The sequence below is a fragment of the Lynx canadensis genome, chromosome C1 (genome assembly GCF_007474595.2).
Source record: "Lynx canadensis isolate LIC74 chromosome C1, mLynCan4.pri.v2, whole genome shotgun sequence".
Taxonomy (NCBI): domain Eukaryota; kingdom Metazoa; phylum Chordata; class Mammalia; order Carnivora; family Felidae; genus Lynx; species Lynx canadensis.
Genome location: NC_044310.1, coordinates 191072109 through 191090229, shown reverse-complemented (window position 1 = coordinate 191090229; position 18121 = coordinate 191072109). Strand labels below are relative to the sequence as shown.

Sequence of the window (18121 nt, the reverse complement as noted above, 5' to 3'; positions counted from 1 at the left end):
ACTGCCCTCTCCTCTCCCAGAGGCCAGTCTGTCTTCATTACATGTCCTCACAGCCCTGATGGAAGGACAGGACAGAGGTTCCCAAATGCCCAACTCACTGTCTGGTGGCTCTTGATGGACCAGGTAGTAGCGTGCAGAGAAGCCATCCTTGGCCACCGCCATGTCTGTGTGAAAGGTCAGAGAGAGGATCCCGGTCGACGAACGGAGTTCAGAGGGTGTTTTGGTGCCACAGTACTTGCCAATCAGGGGGCCGACTGGACATGCAAGACAAAGACAAGTCAGTAGACATGGGAAGGTCAAACTCCATTTTCGATACATTTGCACTTGCCACGATCACCAGTCACTCCATGGAGCATCCTTTGGGTATGCCTTGGCATAAAAGAATGACCAAAAATAGGTCTTAAGAACAACACGTAGTATTTTTCCTGGACATTAAAAAGTACAGTTCACCCTTGAACAACACGGGTTTAAAGTGTGTGGATCCACTTATACGTGGATTTTTTTTGGAGAAATACAGTACGCTCCTATAAATGTATTTTCTTTTCCTTATGATTTTCTTAATGACATTTTCTTTTTCTCTAGTTTCCTTTATTGTAAGAAGACTGGGTACGCTACACATAACATATAAAATACGTATTAATTGACTGCTTATGTTATTGGTAAGGCTTCCGGTCAACAGTAGGCTATTAGCAGTTAAGTTTTTGGGGACTCAGAGAAATGTGTGGATTTTTCAACTGCATAGGCAGTCCAAGTATTATTCAAAGGTCAACTGTACTTTCCCTGACCTGGCTTCATTCTGTTCTCTCCCTCTGTTCAGGGATGGGCCAGAAAGCTGTCATTATAATGCCTGTTCTACAGAAGAATAAATTGAGGTTCAGAGAGGTCACATGACTTTTCCATGTTCATATGGCTAGGAAATAACAGAGCTGTGACTCAAACCTGAGTTTTCTAACTAAGTCCTAGGCTTTTCTCAGGGAATGAAACTGCTTAGCCATCAAGTCTCCCTTATAGTGCAAAACACTAATACTGACTACAAAAAGGAACAATTGGTTTCTTCACCAATACAGATTCTGCTCAAGACCTATGTTGGTCTCCCCCTGAGAAGCACCAGTTCCTCTGGGCCTTGGGTGATGCACCTTTTGATATTTGTGATTGTATTAATAATAGTAAAATCATAGTAATAATAATGGTGATGAAAACAGTTTATTTATACACATAAGACACAGAGTTTAAGTGACCTACCCAGGGTTGCAGAACTGCTCAGAGCAGAACCAGGATTCAAACCTAGTCAGTCTGGCTCTGGCATCCTATTGGGGCATAGTGGTCACTGAGTCACTTTCTCTGGAAATCCTGACAACTTGGGGCAGAAAAGAACACTACCGATAGGTCTTCCCATCCTCATCCGAGTATCTACTCACTCTGCTCCTATCCTTCTCCAGAAAAATACCTCCAAGAAAGGAAACTGCCTTCCTGCAATTTCTCTGAAATCATCCTTGGTGAAGAATACGAAGAGAAAGTCATCATGGGTCATACACAAACCCTAAGGAGCTTTGAAGTCTTTGTTCTCTCTCTCTCTCTCTCTCTCTCTCTCTCTCTCTCTCTCTTTTATCGTTACTAAAGCAATTCACAGGCAAAGGCGAAGCTCCTGAGAAGGGTCTCGTGACAGCGACATCACTTACCATGAGGAATGCCGTCCCAGATGTCCAGCCAATCGTATTTGCAGTCTCCTTCGCCCACCTGCAAAGGGTCATGCTCCAGGTCAAAGGTCAGAAACTGCAGGATGATCTCCATCTTGGGTTTGGCCAGGATGGTAAAGGTACAGTCCAAGTTGTGTGGGTACTTCTCGGGAAATCCAGGGGATTCAATGGTCCCATTGGGGCTTGTGAAGTTTTTTGAACAGTCTTCGGAGCCTGTATGTAAAAGAGAACTGTAGCATTAAGAAAGGAGAAGAACATGCCTTTCTCTCCTGCCTCTGTCACATGGGTTATTTACATGTTGGAGCCCCAATCCCCCTACTCGTGACGTTTTTGTTTTCACTGGAGTGGCCCTTGAAGCAACATACTCTTCACAGCCACGTCTCAAGCCTTTAAGCCAGACTTTCTTTAGGAGAGAAATTAGGGGAGGAGAGCTGGCGTGCTCTACATAATACAGTAAGATCAGCAATTGAGGAGTTGGGGAGTGGAGGGGGGTTAGAAAGAAGTGTGTGTGTGTGAGATACAGGGAGGGAGAGAGAGAGAGAGAGAGAAAGAGAGAAAAAGAGAGAGATTCTCTTGAAAAGAGGAACAGAGCCTTCTTTCTCAATTACTCAGCTGCTCGCTCCAGAAATGTAAGTTATTTCAATCCTTAAGGAAGGCTTGCTGATTGCCAGCAGGGAAAACAATGTTACCCCTTATTTATTGCTGACCTCAACACTAGCCCCTATTGTCCCAGAGCCAACCCAGTGCCCCCTTCTCCCTCCAAGATCCAAGGTGCCTCAGGGGAGGGGCAAAGGGGAGCTTGGGTCTCATTCATGTCATGACTATATTAAAACGAGCTGCTCTGTAGTGGCCAGACAATTAACAATCGACGTTTGTAGCTGGTGGATCACAGCAGGGCGTTGGGGATGTTAAAGGCCGCTCCGGCAGCAAGTTTGGAAAAATGTGGCAGTGTATTGACATTTGGAAGGCTTCTGGTTCCTTTGTGGTAGGGATGGCCTTGTTTTTTCTCCGAAGCTCTTGTGTCTGCTTTCCTGGGACTCACGGAGGCGTTCTTATTAAATGCCGCACACATTCGCACCCCGGTGCAGGCTTGGACGGCAGCAGGAGCTCTAAGAGGATTACAGCCACCAGATCTGCTAATGCCTCTAGGTGGAGTCGCATTAAAAGGGCCCTCGTGTGCCTTCACCCAGCCACCATTGGCCAGCGTGGGCTTCCGACCAGCCCCGGGACGCTGGGCCCACGGAGCAGCACGGGGCCAGAAGCGATGCCAGTCAATGCAGTGGATGTAAAGGCTGGACAATCGCCATTGATTTCACTACGCTCCGATTTTAAAATTAAAAAAAGCTAGCAGGATTTATGAGGAGGATAATAAGCACTCTAAGCATGAAGAAAAAATACAGAAATACTCGATAAACCAGGTGTTTACTGGCAGGAAGTGTCCTCTGGGGATCCCGCTGAAATATAACTGTGTGATGTCAATACACTGATCTTAGCCCACAGCGATGTCTTTATCCGAGGCTCCTGCAGCAGGGCCCTCCGTGAGGCTCTTTATTGATGACGGCTTTCTGGAAAGCGCGCGTGTCTGACTTGGAAAAGGTGCCATGCAGATAAGTGGGAGAAGGGGGATTGCAACTTCCTTTAGCATCAGAACGGAAATTCCAACATCCCTACCTGCCCATCCATCACCTCTGCCTTCAGCCCAGCGCTGTGCCCTGGCGGCGTGGGGATGGGGGATGGGCGAGAGCTAACCTTTTCAGCATTCCCAAGGCTCCCTAAAGTGCTGCATCTCTGAGGCTCTGCACTCTGTCAGTCAGTCACCCAGTGGGCAGCTGGGTCCAGAGGGCTGAGCTGGGACGGCCTTTCCCCAGTTTGTTTACCACTGAGCCCCCAGCTTTGTTTACTGCCAAGCCCCACGCTCCGGAGGGCCTCCTCAATGGTTTGGGATGAGGCAGTTTGGCAAAGCGAAGCCAGCTGGCCGGTCTTTGGGGGGCTGAGAGGAATCTTGAAAAGGTTAGTGTTTATTGCCATTGTGCAGCCTTCTCCATGTGGGTCACTTAGCCGGAGGAAATTAACTCTCTAGCCACAACTGGCTTCCAGAGCCGGAAAAGGCATCCTGACATTCCCTCCTCAAGTTTGCTGTCTTGTCATTCTTTCTCAGGGCAAGGGGAATCCCCACCCCACCCCACCTCGTCCCCCCCCACAGGAGCGGGGAATTTTTGGTGGAATCTTTCTTTGGTTCCTCCCATCCATGGGGGAAAATTCGCCCACAATGGACACCTAGTGAGTCTAAGACAGGCCCGGAGAATGCGACATTTTAAAGCACCCATAGCTTCCAGGGTTCTGAGGTCCTGCGCTTCACTGGTCAGAATTTTTCAATATGATATACATTCTTTTAACGCTTATTCATTTTTGAGAGACAGAGACAGAGCATGAATGGGGAAGGGGCAGAGAGAGAGGGAGACACAGAATCTGAAGCAGGCTCCAGGCTCTGAGCTGTTAGCACAGAGCCCGACGCGGAGCTCGAACTCTTGAACTGTGAGATCATGACCTGAGCCAAAGTCGGACGCTTAACCGACTGAGCCACCCAGGTGCCCCCAATATAATATTCTTATGGCAAAACAACCAACCAACCAACCAAACAAACAAAAACACCAAAAAGAATATGTATCTATCTCTGACACATGGCTATCCATGGGTATATTCTCTGGCTTATTTTAAATGAGGAAGAAAGACAGTTTTATCCTTTTTACGCAGAACAGTCCAACTTGCCCATTACAACGGTGCATTCGGTCCGTAATCATGCCACCTCATAGTTTGGACTGTGGTCAAAGTGCCAGAAAGCAGGCAGCTGGATGTTAAACGTGGGGGAGAGATCTCACAAGAGGGTGACGATCTTGGGACGAAAGGGGCGTCTTGCAGACATCTACCTAATCCAAGATCCTTCTCTGCAACGTGTTAAAAGCATCAGAGGTTAAAAAAAAAATAGCTCAGTGAACAAATACGCAGGTTCACTCAATGCTAAGATTGTCCACACAAGCTGGGGGATTTTGGCTGCAGTGAATGGTTTCATACCAAAGGACTCTGGTGTGAGAAGTGCCCACTCCATCATTTTCCACTATAAATTTTACAATAACTCTGCAAGCAAAGGAAGAATCCACACGCATAAAGCTATTTAAAACATGGTGGTGGATTTATCCAAACTGAGCTGGGCCTGCCCTCAAAAGGTGAATTCAGTTCAGGGAGCGGGAGCAGGGGGGGCACTCCAAGTTTTCTCTGTCTGTGGATGACCCCAGAGATTTCAGATTCTGCGATGTCTTTGGGCACCAGGAAGGAAAACTTGATCTTGAACTTTGGTCAAGGGAGTCTCAGAAAACGAATGAACAACAACAACAACAAAAAAAAACCCACGTTTTCCAGTGATTCAGTTTCCAATGTTACTTTTTAAGTTATTTTAAAATTCCTTTCTCTGTTCTGCTCATGATTTGGCAATTCGAGATCCTTTAAGTCTGCGAGCTGTTTCGGTTTGCACTTTTGTATGCGAGCAGTCTGGTAATATACAGACGCGTTTAGAAACCACTTCATTCGGGGGAGACGTGGACCTTGCACTCCAGCCACATGTCCCCCTTTTGCACCTGAATTGCGGGTTTGTGTCTGTCAGTAGAATTCGGCAGCTGAGCTTCCACAGTCCTCGGTACCATTATTTTGGGTATCTGTGTTTACAGTCCCCACCACGCCCCCCCCCCCCCCCCCCCCCGCCCAAGCCCCGTCTTTCTCTATGAATCTGACTAGCAAACATAGCTATGTTTGTTTGGATTTCTTCGGCATGTTCACGCATTTCTTTCATGTCTTGCGGATGACGTAAATTTTGTGTATTTTCTTCCAGGACTCCCACAGTGGAAATGTGGGTGCAGGGAGGGCATGGCATCTGGAAGAATGTTCATCTTCCTAGGCTTCTCAGCTTTGAATTTTGTAGCCCGCGCATGTATGTGTTTTACACAGCGTTGCCCTTCATGCTGAGGGCTGTTCTCTCAGGCAGGCCTGATGGCAGGTGAGAGCGGCCCCCAAGAAGACCACTGGGCTCTCATTTTCTCTCGTGCGTTCCCCGGAAATATGGCTGTGGTTGGCAGGGCTCTCTCCCACCACAGGAACCTCTGTCCTCTGTCTTTAGGGAGTCCTCGTCCTTGAAGTAGGGTGCCCCGTTGGTCCATGCCTAAGCCACCTTCCATGGCTGGTGCTATGGTGTCGAGGCATCCGCAGACTATCTGTCCTCAAAACAGTACTGCTCAGTTATGATACCCTCTGTGCATTGTAACTTTTAACATCAAAACTGCATGATGGATAGGGTTAACATTCATCCTTTCGGTGGCTTTCTGGAGAATACGGCATCATCCCTTGTGAAACGCTAAGTCAGGAAGCATGAAAGAGACATGAACTTTAATGGTCCTGCTCACCCGTGTTCTGACTTCCCTCGGCCAGCTCTCTGGACGACCTTGCTTGGAGCTGTTTTCCGTTCACTGTCAGCACGGGAGAGCTGAGTGACAGCTTTAGCACTGGTGACCTTGCTATCTAATTGACTTCCTGGATCCCCCGCTTGCCACGTCACTCAATAGAGCCCTCATTTTCACAGCCATAGCACGTTAATCGTACCTTTACTTAGTGCTTACGCCTTCTGCCTCATATTATAGTTTTCCTCTCAGTAGACATATCTATTTACTTATGTTCATCCAACGACGTCTACTGTGCATGGGTTACGTGCCGAGGGACTTCACGCGTGTTTTGCCCTCTTCTAGTGTTTTATTCCTTTCTGTGCTCTCTCACCCCAACTGCTCCCCAGCAGAAGAGGGTATGATGAATGTTCCATCTGAGCTGGTGGCACGGACTGATCTGAATCTTGCGTAGGACTCTAGGGAATGTGGACTGAGGTATTCAGGAGCCTCACACCAGCCCCCGAGACACTGGACACCGCAGACTGTCAGTCCTTATGACCTCATGTGGGTGGGAAGCATGGCAGCCTGTGACAGACAGGCCTTCGTGAGACTCGTGCCCTGGGACACTCTGTGCTCCCACTGGGGCTTGGAGATGGCTTGACAGAGTTCCCTCGGCCCGCCCCTTCATTGGATTCTTCGTTCTTACTCTCAGGCAGACAAATCTGACAAATATTTAGACAGAGTGGATATAAAAAGTGCTTTCAGCAGCTACCACTTCCTTTCAAGAACTGTTTAGTGAAAAGAAAATATATATGAATAGGTCCCCTTACACTGAACTCAAGAGGCGCCGGACTTGGGCCTCTCGACGACAAGGCGGACAGCCTCCCCTTGTACCAGACTCTGTCTACAAGTTGTAAAACGGAGGCTCAGGAGGGGCCGTGCTGGTAGATGCGGTAGGAGCCCGTGAGGCAGGGAAGCAGGCTGGGGGTGAGGGGGGAACTGGAGGGTGCTTCGCTCAGCCTCAAGGTAATGAGCTCTCACACTGGAGGGAAGGGCATGCTGCTTAGAGTGCTTCAGCGTAGCTACTGAACTAGCGAGTGACGAATGAAAGTTGGCTCAGTCCAGTTATGGAAATAAGGATGGGCCCATGTTTTCAGGGCCTCAAGTAATCTGAGGGGGACCTCATGGAAAGCGGGCAGTCAACTTAAAAGAAGTGAAGTGTTCTCTGTCTCTTTTTCTCCTATCTTTTTGATTGCTTTTCAGGGGGCAGCTGTATCTGCATTTAGGAAGCAGGGGTTCAACAGGTAGAAGGGGTAAAACAGATCAGCAAGGGGGATTCCTACGAGCCACATTTGATTTTAAACGCTACTGGATGACCCCACTGGGAGGATCATACTAAGATCTTTAGAGACTCTAAATACTGAAAAGATTATGTCCTTCTGCCCATGAAATCCCAGATAAAGGCAACATTAAACCATGAAGTAATCAGGAGGACGTTCAACTGAGTTTTGCTTTCCCCCCACGAAAAAAAACACACAGAAATCTAATTGCGATTTAAAAAAAACACACACAGAAATCAAATTCTTTTCAAAAGTGGTTCTCGAGTTAATTGACCCTCCTACACTTTTGGTGCCACAAACAAATGCTTGCCTGCCTGCCGGGCAGCACCCAGCGCTCTCTCGAGTTGGATCGTAAGTTAAACTGGGTTTTCATCTTGGGCTGTCACCAGGGTCACCCTGAACCTCTCTTCCAACTCCAACAACTTTTGTAACCCCTCCCATCCGTCTCACTGGGCTCCATCCATGTGCATATGATTCTCACACTGTTCCCTTACACAGTGCCCCACAGCCAGACACAGAGGGCAGCTACCCGTCCTCCCGGAGGTGCCCAGCTCCCCGCTCTCCACCCGTGACCACACTGACCTGTCTTGAAGATCTCATAACGCAGGGAGAAGCCTGCCCCCTGCCTGGCGTAGTCGGAGGTGAACTTGATGTAGAGCACGGAGCCCGAGGAAATGATGGTGGGTGGGGCGATGTTCCCACAGTGCTTTCCCAAGAGGTCTGCAGATTCACTGTCCCCATCCCGAATCTCAATGAAGTCATACCTGAGTGAGGATGGTACACAGGGGCACATATGAGCAAAGATCACGCTCAGGAGATGAAAGGGACCATTGTCTCACTCCAGCTCCTGTGCCCTCCATTTCCAGATGTTCAGGTGTTTCAGAATGATAAACAAAGGGCGTTTAGGTTTGCTTGTATAGACCGGTGAACCTAGACATAGGAAGTTGCATTGCCTTATTGAAGCCATGAACAGAATGGGCGCCTCAGTGGATGGCTAGGTTTTAAGGCCTTATCTCTTGCCCACCTAAGAGCAGTAGCATCATTCTATCAAATTATCTCAAAACAAACATTTTTCCTTCCTTCCATAGCACCACTTTTATTTCCATCACGATCTCTCTGAATCTTAGTCTTTTCGTCTTAGCTCTGCATCACTGAGAGTCACTTAACCCCTCTGAAATCAATTTCTTCATCGGCAAGATGAGGATAAAAATATCCAGTTCCGAAGGCTGGGCTGGAGAGGGAATGAAAAGTATAAGTAAGGTGCTAGGCACCGAGCCAGGCGCACTGGGGACAGTCCTGGGATATTTGTTTACTTTCCTGCCCTCTCTCCCATGTTTCCATTTTCTCCTGGGTCATCCCCTCTTTCCTTATCTTTAATTGTCAGTGACAAAGGCTCCCAACCATGGGCCCCCTCCCTCCTTGAGATGACTCTGCAAAGTTCACATCAGCAATGTCTCGTCAACAACACGTTTTTAAAAGGAATCAGCATCATATTAGATAAGGCAATAAAAACCTTTCTCCAAAAGCAGGGGGTGAATCCTCAGGGACCCAGAGTCTATGAGCAAATAACTATTAGCCTCAGCAAGCTGCTGAGCAGGCTGCCCTCCCTGTACTGAAGCTTGAGCTCATTTCAAATAGAATCAAACTGGCCCCAGGTTGGGGAAGACACCTCAAAGACATCCTTGGCTCGGTTCGTGGAATGGCGCACACACCATGGGTGCCATTTTATCTGTACAGGCACACAGATCCAGCCTTGGTGGGTGCTCCGGCAGTCTTCACTGTGCCAACTCTGTGCTCCTCCTCTGGGTTCCCAGTAAACATCCCTGTCTCAGCGGCAGAGGTGGGAAATTCCTTCCCCACCAGCTCCCTGCAAATTGCTGGCCACTGCACGATTATTTACCAACAACCACCCATTTCCTTGTCTCTCCCTGTTTATTTATTTTCCATCAATCTGTTAAAACAACATGTAAGATATTTCTTTCTGGGGGGTAGAGAGAGGGCCTGGAAAAGCTACTCTCTCTCGGATGTGCCTGCAGACTCCCGCACACACACACGGGTCTGTGGGAGCTGGCTGCCTGTAGAAGTGGCTCGTTTGAGCTGGAGTGGCCCAAGGCCTCCCTGCAGCCCCCAGGAACCATATTTCAGATTGCACAGCCACTTATGGATAAATAGGCCTGTGAAGGAAGTATAAGGAGTGCACCAGGATTAGTGCAATCTGAGACCCCAGAGGGCTGGAATCCTACAGTCAAAAGAATTACAGAAGCTGGTTAGGCTGGAAAAGACAAGATGGCAGGGTTTCCCCCCAGGAGCTCTGAAGAGACAGCTACAGATTGAGAAAGGCAGTGGGGGTGGGGGAATCTGCGATTTCAGTTTGGGAGATGATGCTGCCTTTGAAAATGTGCCTCCCCACTTCCAAAACCAAAGTGAAAAGACACTTAGTTTGTTCTCAAAGGAAATTCCCCAAACCCTCTGGAAAATCCCTCCTTAGTATTTCCACACTGAGGTAAGCGCTGCTGGACAGTCACTCTCAGCTGAGTAATGGTGATGCCTGACCAGGGTACACAACGGTGGAGAAGCTGGCTGTGTTCAGTAAAGCAGACACTACCCAGTTCCCCTAGAGCAGTGCATGTATGAATCTACATGGAAGAGTCCCGTCCCCCTGGCCTCCACCCCCCAGCTAATCCCAGAAGTAGAACTGGGTTTGGATCTCAATTCAGCCTTAATAGCTGGGTGACTTCAGGCAAGTTACTTAACCTTTCTGATCCTTAGCAATGGGGAAAATGACAGTAAAATGGGATATTAGAACCTTCCTCCTAGGGTTGTTGTGAGATTCAAATGACCAATCTAATCCATATCTAGTGTCGGTACCCAGCCTGGTAGTTTAGTGACTGCTCAATGAGTGTTCATTGTGATTTATTGTATTCCCACACGCATTTCTGGGGTGAAGAGATACAGCAAGTGAGTAGAGGTGCAGTATAAGCGGAATGAACATCTGTTAAAACATTTTGGAGTGCATTTGAGCAGAAATGTGACAAAGTCTTTAATCCAGCAATTCTGCTGCTGGGAATTTTTTCCTAAGAAAATAATCAGACAATTGTGCAAAGATGTACATGCCTCCTTGTGCATGTATAGATATAAGAAAAACAAAGGTGAAGGGCACCTGGGTGGCTCAGTCAGTTAAGCATCCGACTTCAGCTCAGAATCTCGCGGTTCACAAGTTCGAGCCCCATCTCGGGGCTGGAGCCTGCTTCAGATTCTGTGTCTCCCCTCTCTCTCTCTGTCCCTCCCCCGCTCACACTCTCTCTCTCCCCCTCAAAAATAAACAAACATTAAACAACGTTAAAAAAGAAGTGAAAAGATGGTTCGTTTATAAACAGCATCATATCTAAATGTCCAATGGGGGGGTGGTAAATCAGGTTTGTGTTTATAAAATGGAATACTCCACTGCCATAGTAGGTGACGCTGTGGGTCTAGATATTTTGTTCTTATGGGAAAATGGCCATGCTGTATTGTTAGGTTAAAAAATAGATTTAAAAAAAAGCATGTGTTAAAAACATATACATATACACACACATATACACATTCTTACATATACATAAAGAAAAATGTCTGAAAGACTACCTACTAAAATATTAACAGTAATGAGATATATATGGGTGGTGACATAATCGGTAATTTCTCATTCCTTCTTTGTTCTCTTCTATTATCTGAATTGCTTACAGGGGGCTTGAATTTTTTAAAAAGCCACAAATATATAAAATAATGCTGCTTCCATTAGGATTTTTTTTTTCATGGTGACAGATGGTAACCACACCACGGCGGTGAGCATGGCAGAATGTATCCAATTGTGGAATCGCTCCGACGTGCACCTGAAACTGACATAACATCGTATGTCAACTGTACTTCAGGAATAATAAAGACAGAATAGAATAAAAGAAAAGGAAAAATAAAACAAAAAAGAATTTTTTTTTTTTTCAAAGTAGGAGAGCTGAGAAAAATAACCCAGCTCTCAGAACACAGCGGATGAAAATGTAAATACCCTCATCATCATCACCACCTCCATCATCACCTGTCTTGCGGAACCATGGTGGGGACCAAATGAGACACGGCACTGGGTCACCTACAATAGTGCCAGGGGCATGGCCCACACTCGGTAAGTACTTAAACACTTTTTTTTTAAAAGACCACCAGATACCTCCAGTGTTTCTGTTGCCAGTGTTTCTGGAAAGGACAAAGAGAGGCCCTGACGTCCCACTGGCTGGTTCATTAGAAAGGGAGGGTTTTATCTGGTTGCCTAATCACCCATGGAGTAATTTAGGGGATTAACACAATCAGCGATGAAGTGGGGTTACCTAACAAACGCCATAGCTGTAAGCTGGCCTCAATTTACTCAGTGAATATACCACCCCAAGTCCTCTCCTGTAAATGCTGGCAGCTACGAATACATCCCGACGTATTTACACACGCAGAGAGAGTGAATGAAGGGATGCATTTTTTGAAAAGGGTTCACATAAATCAATCACATTATAAATTTTCTTTCTAGAGCTTGTCATTTAAAGGACCCCTCTGGTGAATCCTTTTGTGAAGCAAGTAATCAGCTCTTACTTAAACTCCTTAGAAAAACCAGATTTTCCTCTTAGGTTTGCTTGAGGGGAAAGGGACCCAGAGTTACAGTTGGGTGGCTAATCGCCGTCCCCCCCCCCTCCTCCCCGCCCCCACTTCCAGTGCCCGGGATCTGCCCCGTGGACGGGCCCCAGTTAACCACCAGGTCTTGTGGCTCGGCTTCCTGCATAAAGGGCACACACCAGATGACACGTTGACTTCACACAGAACGTCTCACTTACGTCCTGTGAGCCTGACTCATTTGGGGAAATTTTTTATTATTAGGGATTTGCTACAGCTGCAGTAAATCTCCTTAGAAATTTCAGTGTTGTCAGGTTCATTTGGAAGAGCTCACAGAGGATTAGGAAGTTGGTGGCCTCGGTATAAATATGGTTCCGCATCTAGCATCTGATAGCCAGCGTTTGTTTGGTAAAGGAATCTGGGCTCTAAACTCGGGGCTCACCCCAGAGACAGTCAGGTAGGATAACCCGCAAAGCCGTTCCTCTTCGAACACATTATTCATTTTCCGGAAGAAAACATAAACCAGCTAACGGACATATTAACTACTGTGTTTGCATTTCATTATTCGTAATCTCCCTCAAATGAAAAAATTCCTTCCAAAGCTTTCACGCTACCTTTTGTTATTTTATTCATTTATTTACTTTGCTAAGCCCAAGTAGCCACTTCCACTCCTACCTTTCTCTTTCTCTCCACAATGGTTCCCGAGTGCCTTTTTCCTTTTCTCCTCACAGATTCCACCATCTGCCTGTTGAGCATTTGTTGAGAGAACGTTTTCTGTCCGTTCTTCCTCAACTTCAAAGTCTTAATTTCTCTCCCCAAACCCGCATGTGGGGCGTGGGAATCTTGACGGCGGAATTAATTTTCAGAGACCACGGGAGAGGTATGAAAAAGCAACAGTCTCATCCTTCCTCTCATCACTAAGGCCAACATGAAAAGGGGCTTTCTGCTTTCCATAACTCTATCCACACTTGACGCTTCCCAGCAGGCCACCAAAACGCTGGGTTAGCCAACCGAGCCCGTGCTAGAAGATCCACTACACATCAGAGCCCCTGTGCACACCCAAATCCTGAAGCCACAACCTTTGCCAATCAGTCAGTGCCTCCTTTTATGCTACTTGTATCACAAATGATTAAGACCTCACACTCTGCACATGGCAAGCTTCTTCCAGCCTCTGGGCCTTTGCACTTGCTCTTCTCTCTGCCTGTGATACTCTGCTACCTTTTTCTACGGCTGGTGCCGTCTCATCCTTCTAAGGGCAAATGTCACCTCCTCAGAGAAGCCTGCCCTGACCACCCTATTTCAGACAGCATACCCTTATTCTCCAGCTCACCACCGTCTTATTGCCTTTATAGCTATTCATCGGTACAGGTCTTGTCAATATACTTGTTTATTTGTTTAGAATCTGTGTCCTCACTAGATTGAAGGCACCATGAGGGCAAGGATCTCACCTCTGTGCTGCTGAACCTCTCATGCTTGCACAGTGCCTGGAGGGCTCACAGTTTTTTGTGGAGTGAGTAAACGGATGAGGGACCTAAGGTTGGTGAATTCTGAAGAATTCACTCTGTGATGACGTTTCCTGAGGGGTTGGCTACACTGGGTCCATTTTGTGGACTTTGCCTTTGTGTTCTAACACATTCCCTGAGCTATTCTGGTTTTATCTGGAAACCAAAATGTTGCCTCATGACTTGAAAACACGAAATATAACATTTTGAGTGGAAGAAACATCTCAAATCATGCTGACAGCATTTTCACTATTAGCGGCAAACAAATCAACTATAATTAAAATGCTGTCAAAGTGATTTGAGATTTTTCTCACACTTTCAAAGTTCCATATTTCATGAGTAGATTATGGAGGCCAGAGAATTTACCACCTCCTGGAGTGCCTTTCTTCTGGGAAGCTCAAAGACATCTACAAACACTGTCTTATTAATCCTTACATTAAAACCTGCAGGGAAAAATAGGAGGAAAAAACAATGCTGTCATGTACAACTTCTCGGTGAAGAAGCTGCCTAAGACACAAAGAGACCGTGGGCAGGTCTGCAGGATGCTGAAGTCTCTGGTCCATTCAAGGCCAAAGGCAGGTCACCTGGTCTCCAGCTCAATAGTGAAATCCAGCCTCAATAGAAAAAGTAGCTCGCTGTCAGGGCACATTTTTTTAAGTAGCAATTGTCATTTCCTGGAATTTCTCCCTTTCATTGGGGCTACCCATTTCATACGAAGCTGGAACATCAATGCGAATATCAACGGGAAGAAGTACCGATTATTTATTGAGCATTTACTATGGGCTAGACCCCTGTTTCGATAGTCCTTGGTTTAATCCTCAGTGAATACACACCACACCCTGTTATAGCTGCCACCCGTTTACAGATGCAGAAACTGAGGCTCAGAGAGGCCAAGTGACCTGCCCAAGTCTGAGGCAGGCTTTACCCCCGGGTGGTCTCACCGTTGGGCAAACTGGCCTCGCCTCCATTCTTTTGTCTCACTATTGGATAAAGATCTGAGCGCAGTAAGAATAACAGATTGCCACAGTACAATACCATTAGAAGGTACTGGGTAGAAAGAAACCGCCTGGTTTCAGTTAGAAACTTAACAGAATCTTGCTCTTTTTATTTAGCTGTTTTGTTTAAACAAAGCCCACAGGACTTGCCAAAATTAATTGACAAATCGTACCAATAGAAGCAGTGAGCAGATTTGGAATTCATGGTTTCAAGATCCACCCAGCTCTGCTTTTAAGTGTTCAGATGGGATAACATATTAATTTTTGCAAGTGAAGTATTTTTATAAGCGCATATATACCCATATGTGAACATATGGTCCATCGAGTGAGAAAACAGTACCCTGTGTATTTATAAGCTCTTAAAGTATCATCTAGAGCATGTATTCTTAAGCCCGTGGATTTCCAGTAGGGTCCGCAGATGAGTTTCAGTAGGTGAGGGAACCCTACAAGTCAAACGCAGAAATTTTGTGTTTGTGTATGTGCACATTTTCCTAGGTCTGTGACAAAAATAATCTTAAATTACTGTTATACAGAAACATATCTATAAATAAGCGTGTGTGTTCTGAGAAGTGTAGTACATGGGCTTTGTGGGTACACCCATCCAGTTTCCAGCACTCATTAGTGGCCTGACTGCAGGCAAGGCATTTCACCTCTCTGAATCTCAGTCTCTTCATCTATAAAATGGAAAAAATAATAGTCCCCGCCTTATGGGATTGTGGGAAGGACTGCCAAAGTACATACAAGCCCGGAAGAGTCCCGGGTGCCTTAGAAAGTCACTGGGAGACACCGGCTATTTTTACTACTCCTCCTGTTTTTATAAAGCAGGGTGGCGGACGTGGGGGAGAGAAAGGTTACATACACGTAACGTCGTGGAAACTGAACACGTGGAGATGGAATGAAAAGTCATAATGGTAGAGACAGTCTCGGTGCCCCCCCTCCCCCAACCTCAGTGCTAGCAGTGGGGGTTTCTAAAAATCCTCCTTCCGTACAAATCCATCAATAGTGCTTCAGTCACTTGAGTTTTTGCGATTTCCTTTCCATCTCATGTTTCTGAGCCCAGGCTAAAATCAAACAACCTGTGCCTTTCCCCTCCCCCCCACCCCGCTCCCCACTTACAGGTGGGTCTTGAACAACCACCCAGCCTCCCTCTGTTTGGTGAGTTAATGCATGTCAACAGCTCAGCACGGTGCCTGGCACAGAGCAAGTACTCAGTAAAGAAATGTTCGTCATTATTGCCGCTATTATTACTGTTGTTATTGTTATCATTTGTGAGATAACTACGGGACTCAAACGGTGCCAAGACGCTACATCTGTTTGCGTATTTGTGTCGGTGCTGCTGCCTTTTTAACAGCGACTGTTGGCAGTTTCATTTTCTTCCTTCATTTCTTCCCACCACAAATCTCTGATATGTGGAGGTTATCCGCAGTCCCCGCACAGCCAGGGTCACCGTGCCTCTTTAGAAAGGAGGAAATCTGACCACCCAGCAAAGGAAGTATGTGAAGAAAATAACCCAAAACAAACCGAAGGAATGATTCCAGAAAACCTTGAAGGCAAGAAAATGGAAACTACAAATAACATTTATTTATAATTGCTGGTTGTTTTCCGCAGAAGCCCTGGGATGATGGAGAGGGGCCTGCCGATCTCATTGTTCCTGACGGAGCAGGCTGCCAAGAACGCCTCGCGACGTGAGGAAGGAGGCCGCTCCAGACAGGGCGTCTGATAAGTCTCACTGAGGATGAACTTTCGGAGAATTAAGGGCACGCAACAAAGCCTCCGGCACTTTTCCCCTGACCCCCTGGCTGAACACCGCTTCCCCCACTGACCTGGCTCCCCAGCAAGACGCATTCCTGAGGCTGTATGGACACAGATCTGTTCCACTCCCGGACCAGCGAGCACTCTGGAGGCTGGCTTGGGTGGAACGTGTTTGCTTATGTAAGGACTGATTTTCTAGGCAAGCAGTGCCAATGTGAAGTTTAAGGCTGCTGGGCAGGCTCTTTTCGGCACGACGGTTGGGTCTTTTTTCTGTTTGCTGTACACGTCTATAAAATCCTCACTCTGCAGTTAGCTTAAAGGGCCCCTTGTTAGCATTTGGTAACGATACTAGAGTGGGAAGGAGGTAAGAGGAGCCCATAATTTATGTCTGTTTACCAGTAGGCTGGCGCTTGGATGGGAAGGTGCACCCCAGCAAGGGCAGAGACTGCCTACACTGTCCTACACTGGCCTGGGTCAATCAGGCTTGTGTGCCTCAGTTTGCCTCATCTCATAAATAGGAATCATGCCTCTGTGACTGGTATCCACTAAGGGGAAATCGGAGCACACCATCCCAGGGCTTGGCATGCTGGCGGCATCCTTGCATTTGGCCGGGCAGACAGTTCCCTCTGGAACAGGTGCTCACTAACCCTGGCTCCCAGAGGGTCTAATTGTGAGAGCAAATCATAACCTTCCCATCTGTCCGAAAAATGGGAGCCTGCTGGGAATGAGGCACACTGGGCACCGGGGAATCAAACACTGCGTCAGAAAAATGTTTTTCTAAAGGTTTGGGCTCCCGACCGTTTTTTCTATCCCCCCTTTGCTGGCATCCAGCCTCCATAACAAAACTTAGAAAATACAAAGCTTGCCTGAAAAATGCACCACGCAGAAATGCAAGCAGGGGACAATTTGGGAGTACGTGGCTGGTGTGATGGGCCCCGTCCTTGGATTTCACTCACTGCAAGCTTCAGGTTACAGAGTTCAGAGCCTCTCCGGGCTCCAGCGGCAGACTTGTCGCCATTGTGCAAAAAAAAAAGCACCTTGGTGTGGAAATGACGGGCCTGCGCGAATGTCCAAGCAGGAAGGGCTGCTGCCACGCCAGGGTGGAGATTCTGAATATAGTACTCGGTGGCCAGTCGGCTGGAACGGCTTCCACCTCTCAAGCCGCCGCTGGCTAACTGTGCTCTCCTTGACGGCTGTGTTGTGCAGGCACTGTGGCCGCAACAGGCGCAAAAGCAGCCCCCTCTACCCGGTGCACGTGGAAGCACGCGCCGCTCCCCGTCACAGACACGGCCCTCTATTCTGAAAGAACTGGCCGGCATCTGTCGGGGGTGGAAGGAGGGAACGTTCGGGAATACCGGGTTCTCTTGGCCGGAGGTTCCACAAGACCAGGAGGAAACAGGTCTAGAAAGGACGCCACCTTCTAGGAGAAAGGGAACCAGATTGCAGGAAGTCTCCCAGCAGGATGGGAGCAGGCTGAGTCAGACCGTGAGGGACCTTTATACATCCTACAGCCGTCAGGGGCTGCTTGCTTTGGGCAGGAGCTGCTGGCTGCCTGGCTGCACGGCCCTCACGCCGTCGGGGGCGGGTGGGGAGAACGCTGGTGCCAGGGGTGAGCTGTGAGGGCCACACAAGGTAAGGGGCCTGGTGGGCAGGAGGGCAGCAGAGACCCCCAGAAGAGGAGTCAGTGCCCCCCCAACACGGAACCCAGCCGCCTGGCCCGAGGCTTAGACCGAATCCCGAATCTGCCTGGACCTCAGTTTCCCAGTGGAGAAGACCAAAGATGAA

At 47.6% G+C, this 18121-nt stretch overlaps 1 protein-coding gene across 4 annotated transcripts in view; it reads right to left on the bottom strand.

The window, feature by feature from the left end:
* Nucleotides 1–18121, bottom strand: part of NRP2 (neuropilin 2) — a 117023-nt gene that overhangs the window by 73395 nt on the left and 25507 nt on the right. For all 4 annotated transcript variants that reach the window (XM_030328334.1, XM_030328335.1, XM_030328336.1 and 1 more), the window contains exons 3-5: nt 8047–8228; nt 1680–1910; nt 99–254 (exon numbers count right to left, since the gene is read on the bottom strand). In XM_030328334.1, the coding sequence (XP_030184194.1) occupies nt 99–254; nt 1680–1910; nt 8047–8228 (569 nt within the window). The remainder of the gene's footprint in view (nt 1–98; nt 255–1679; nt 1911–8046; nt 8229–18121) is intronic.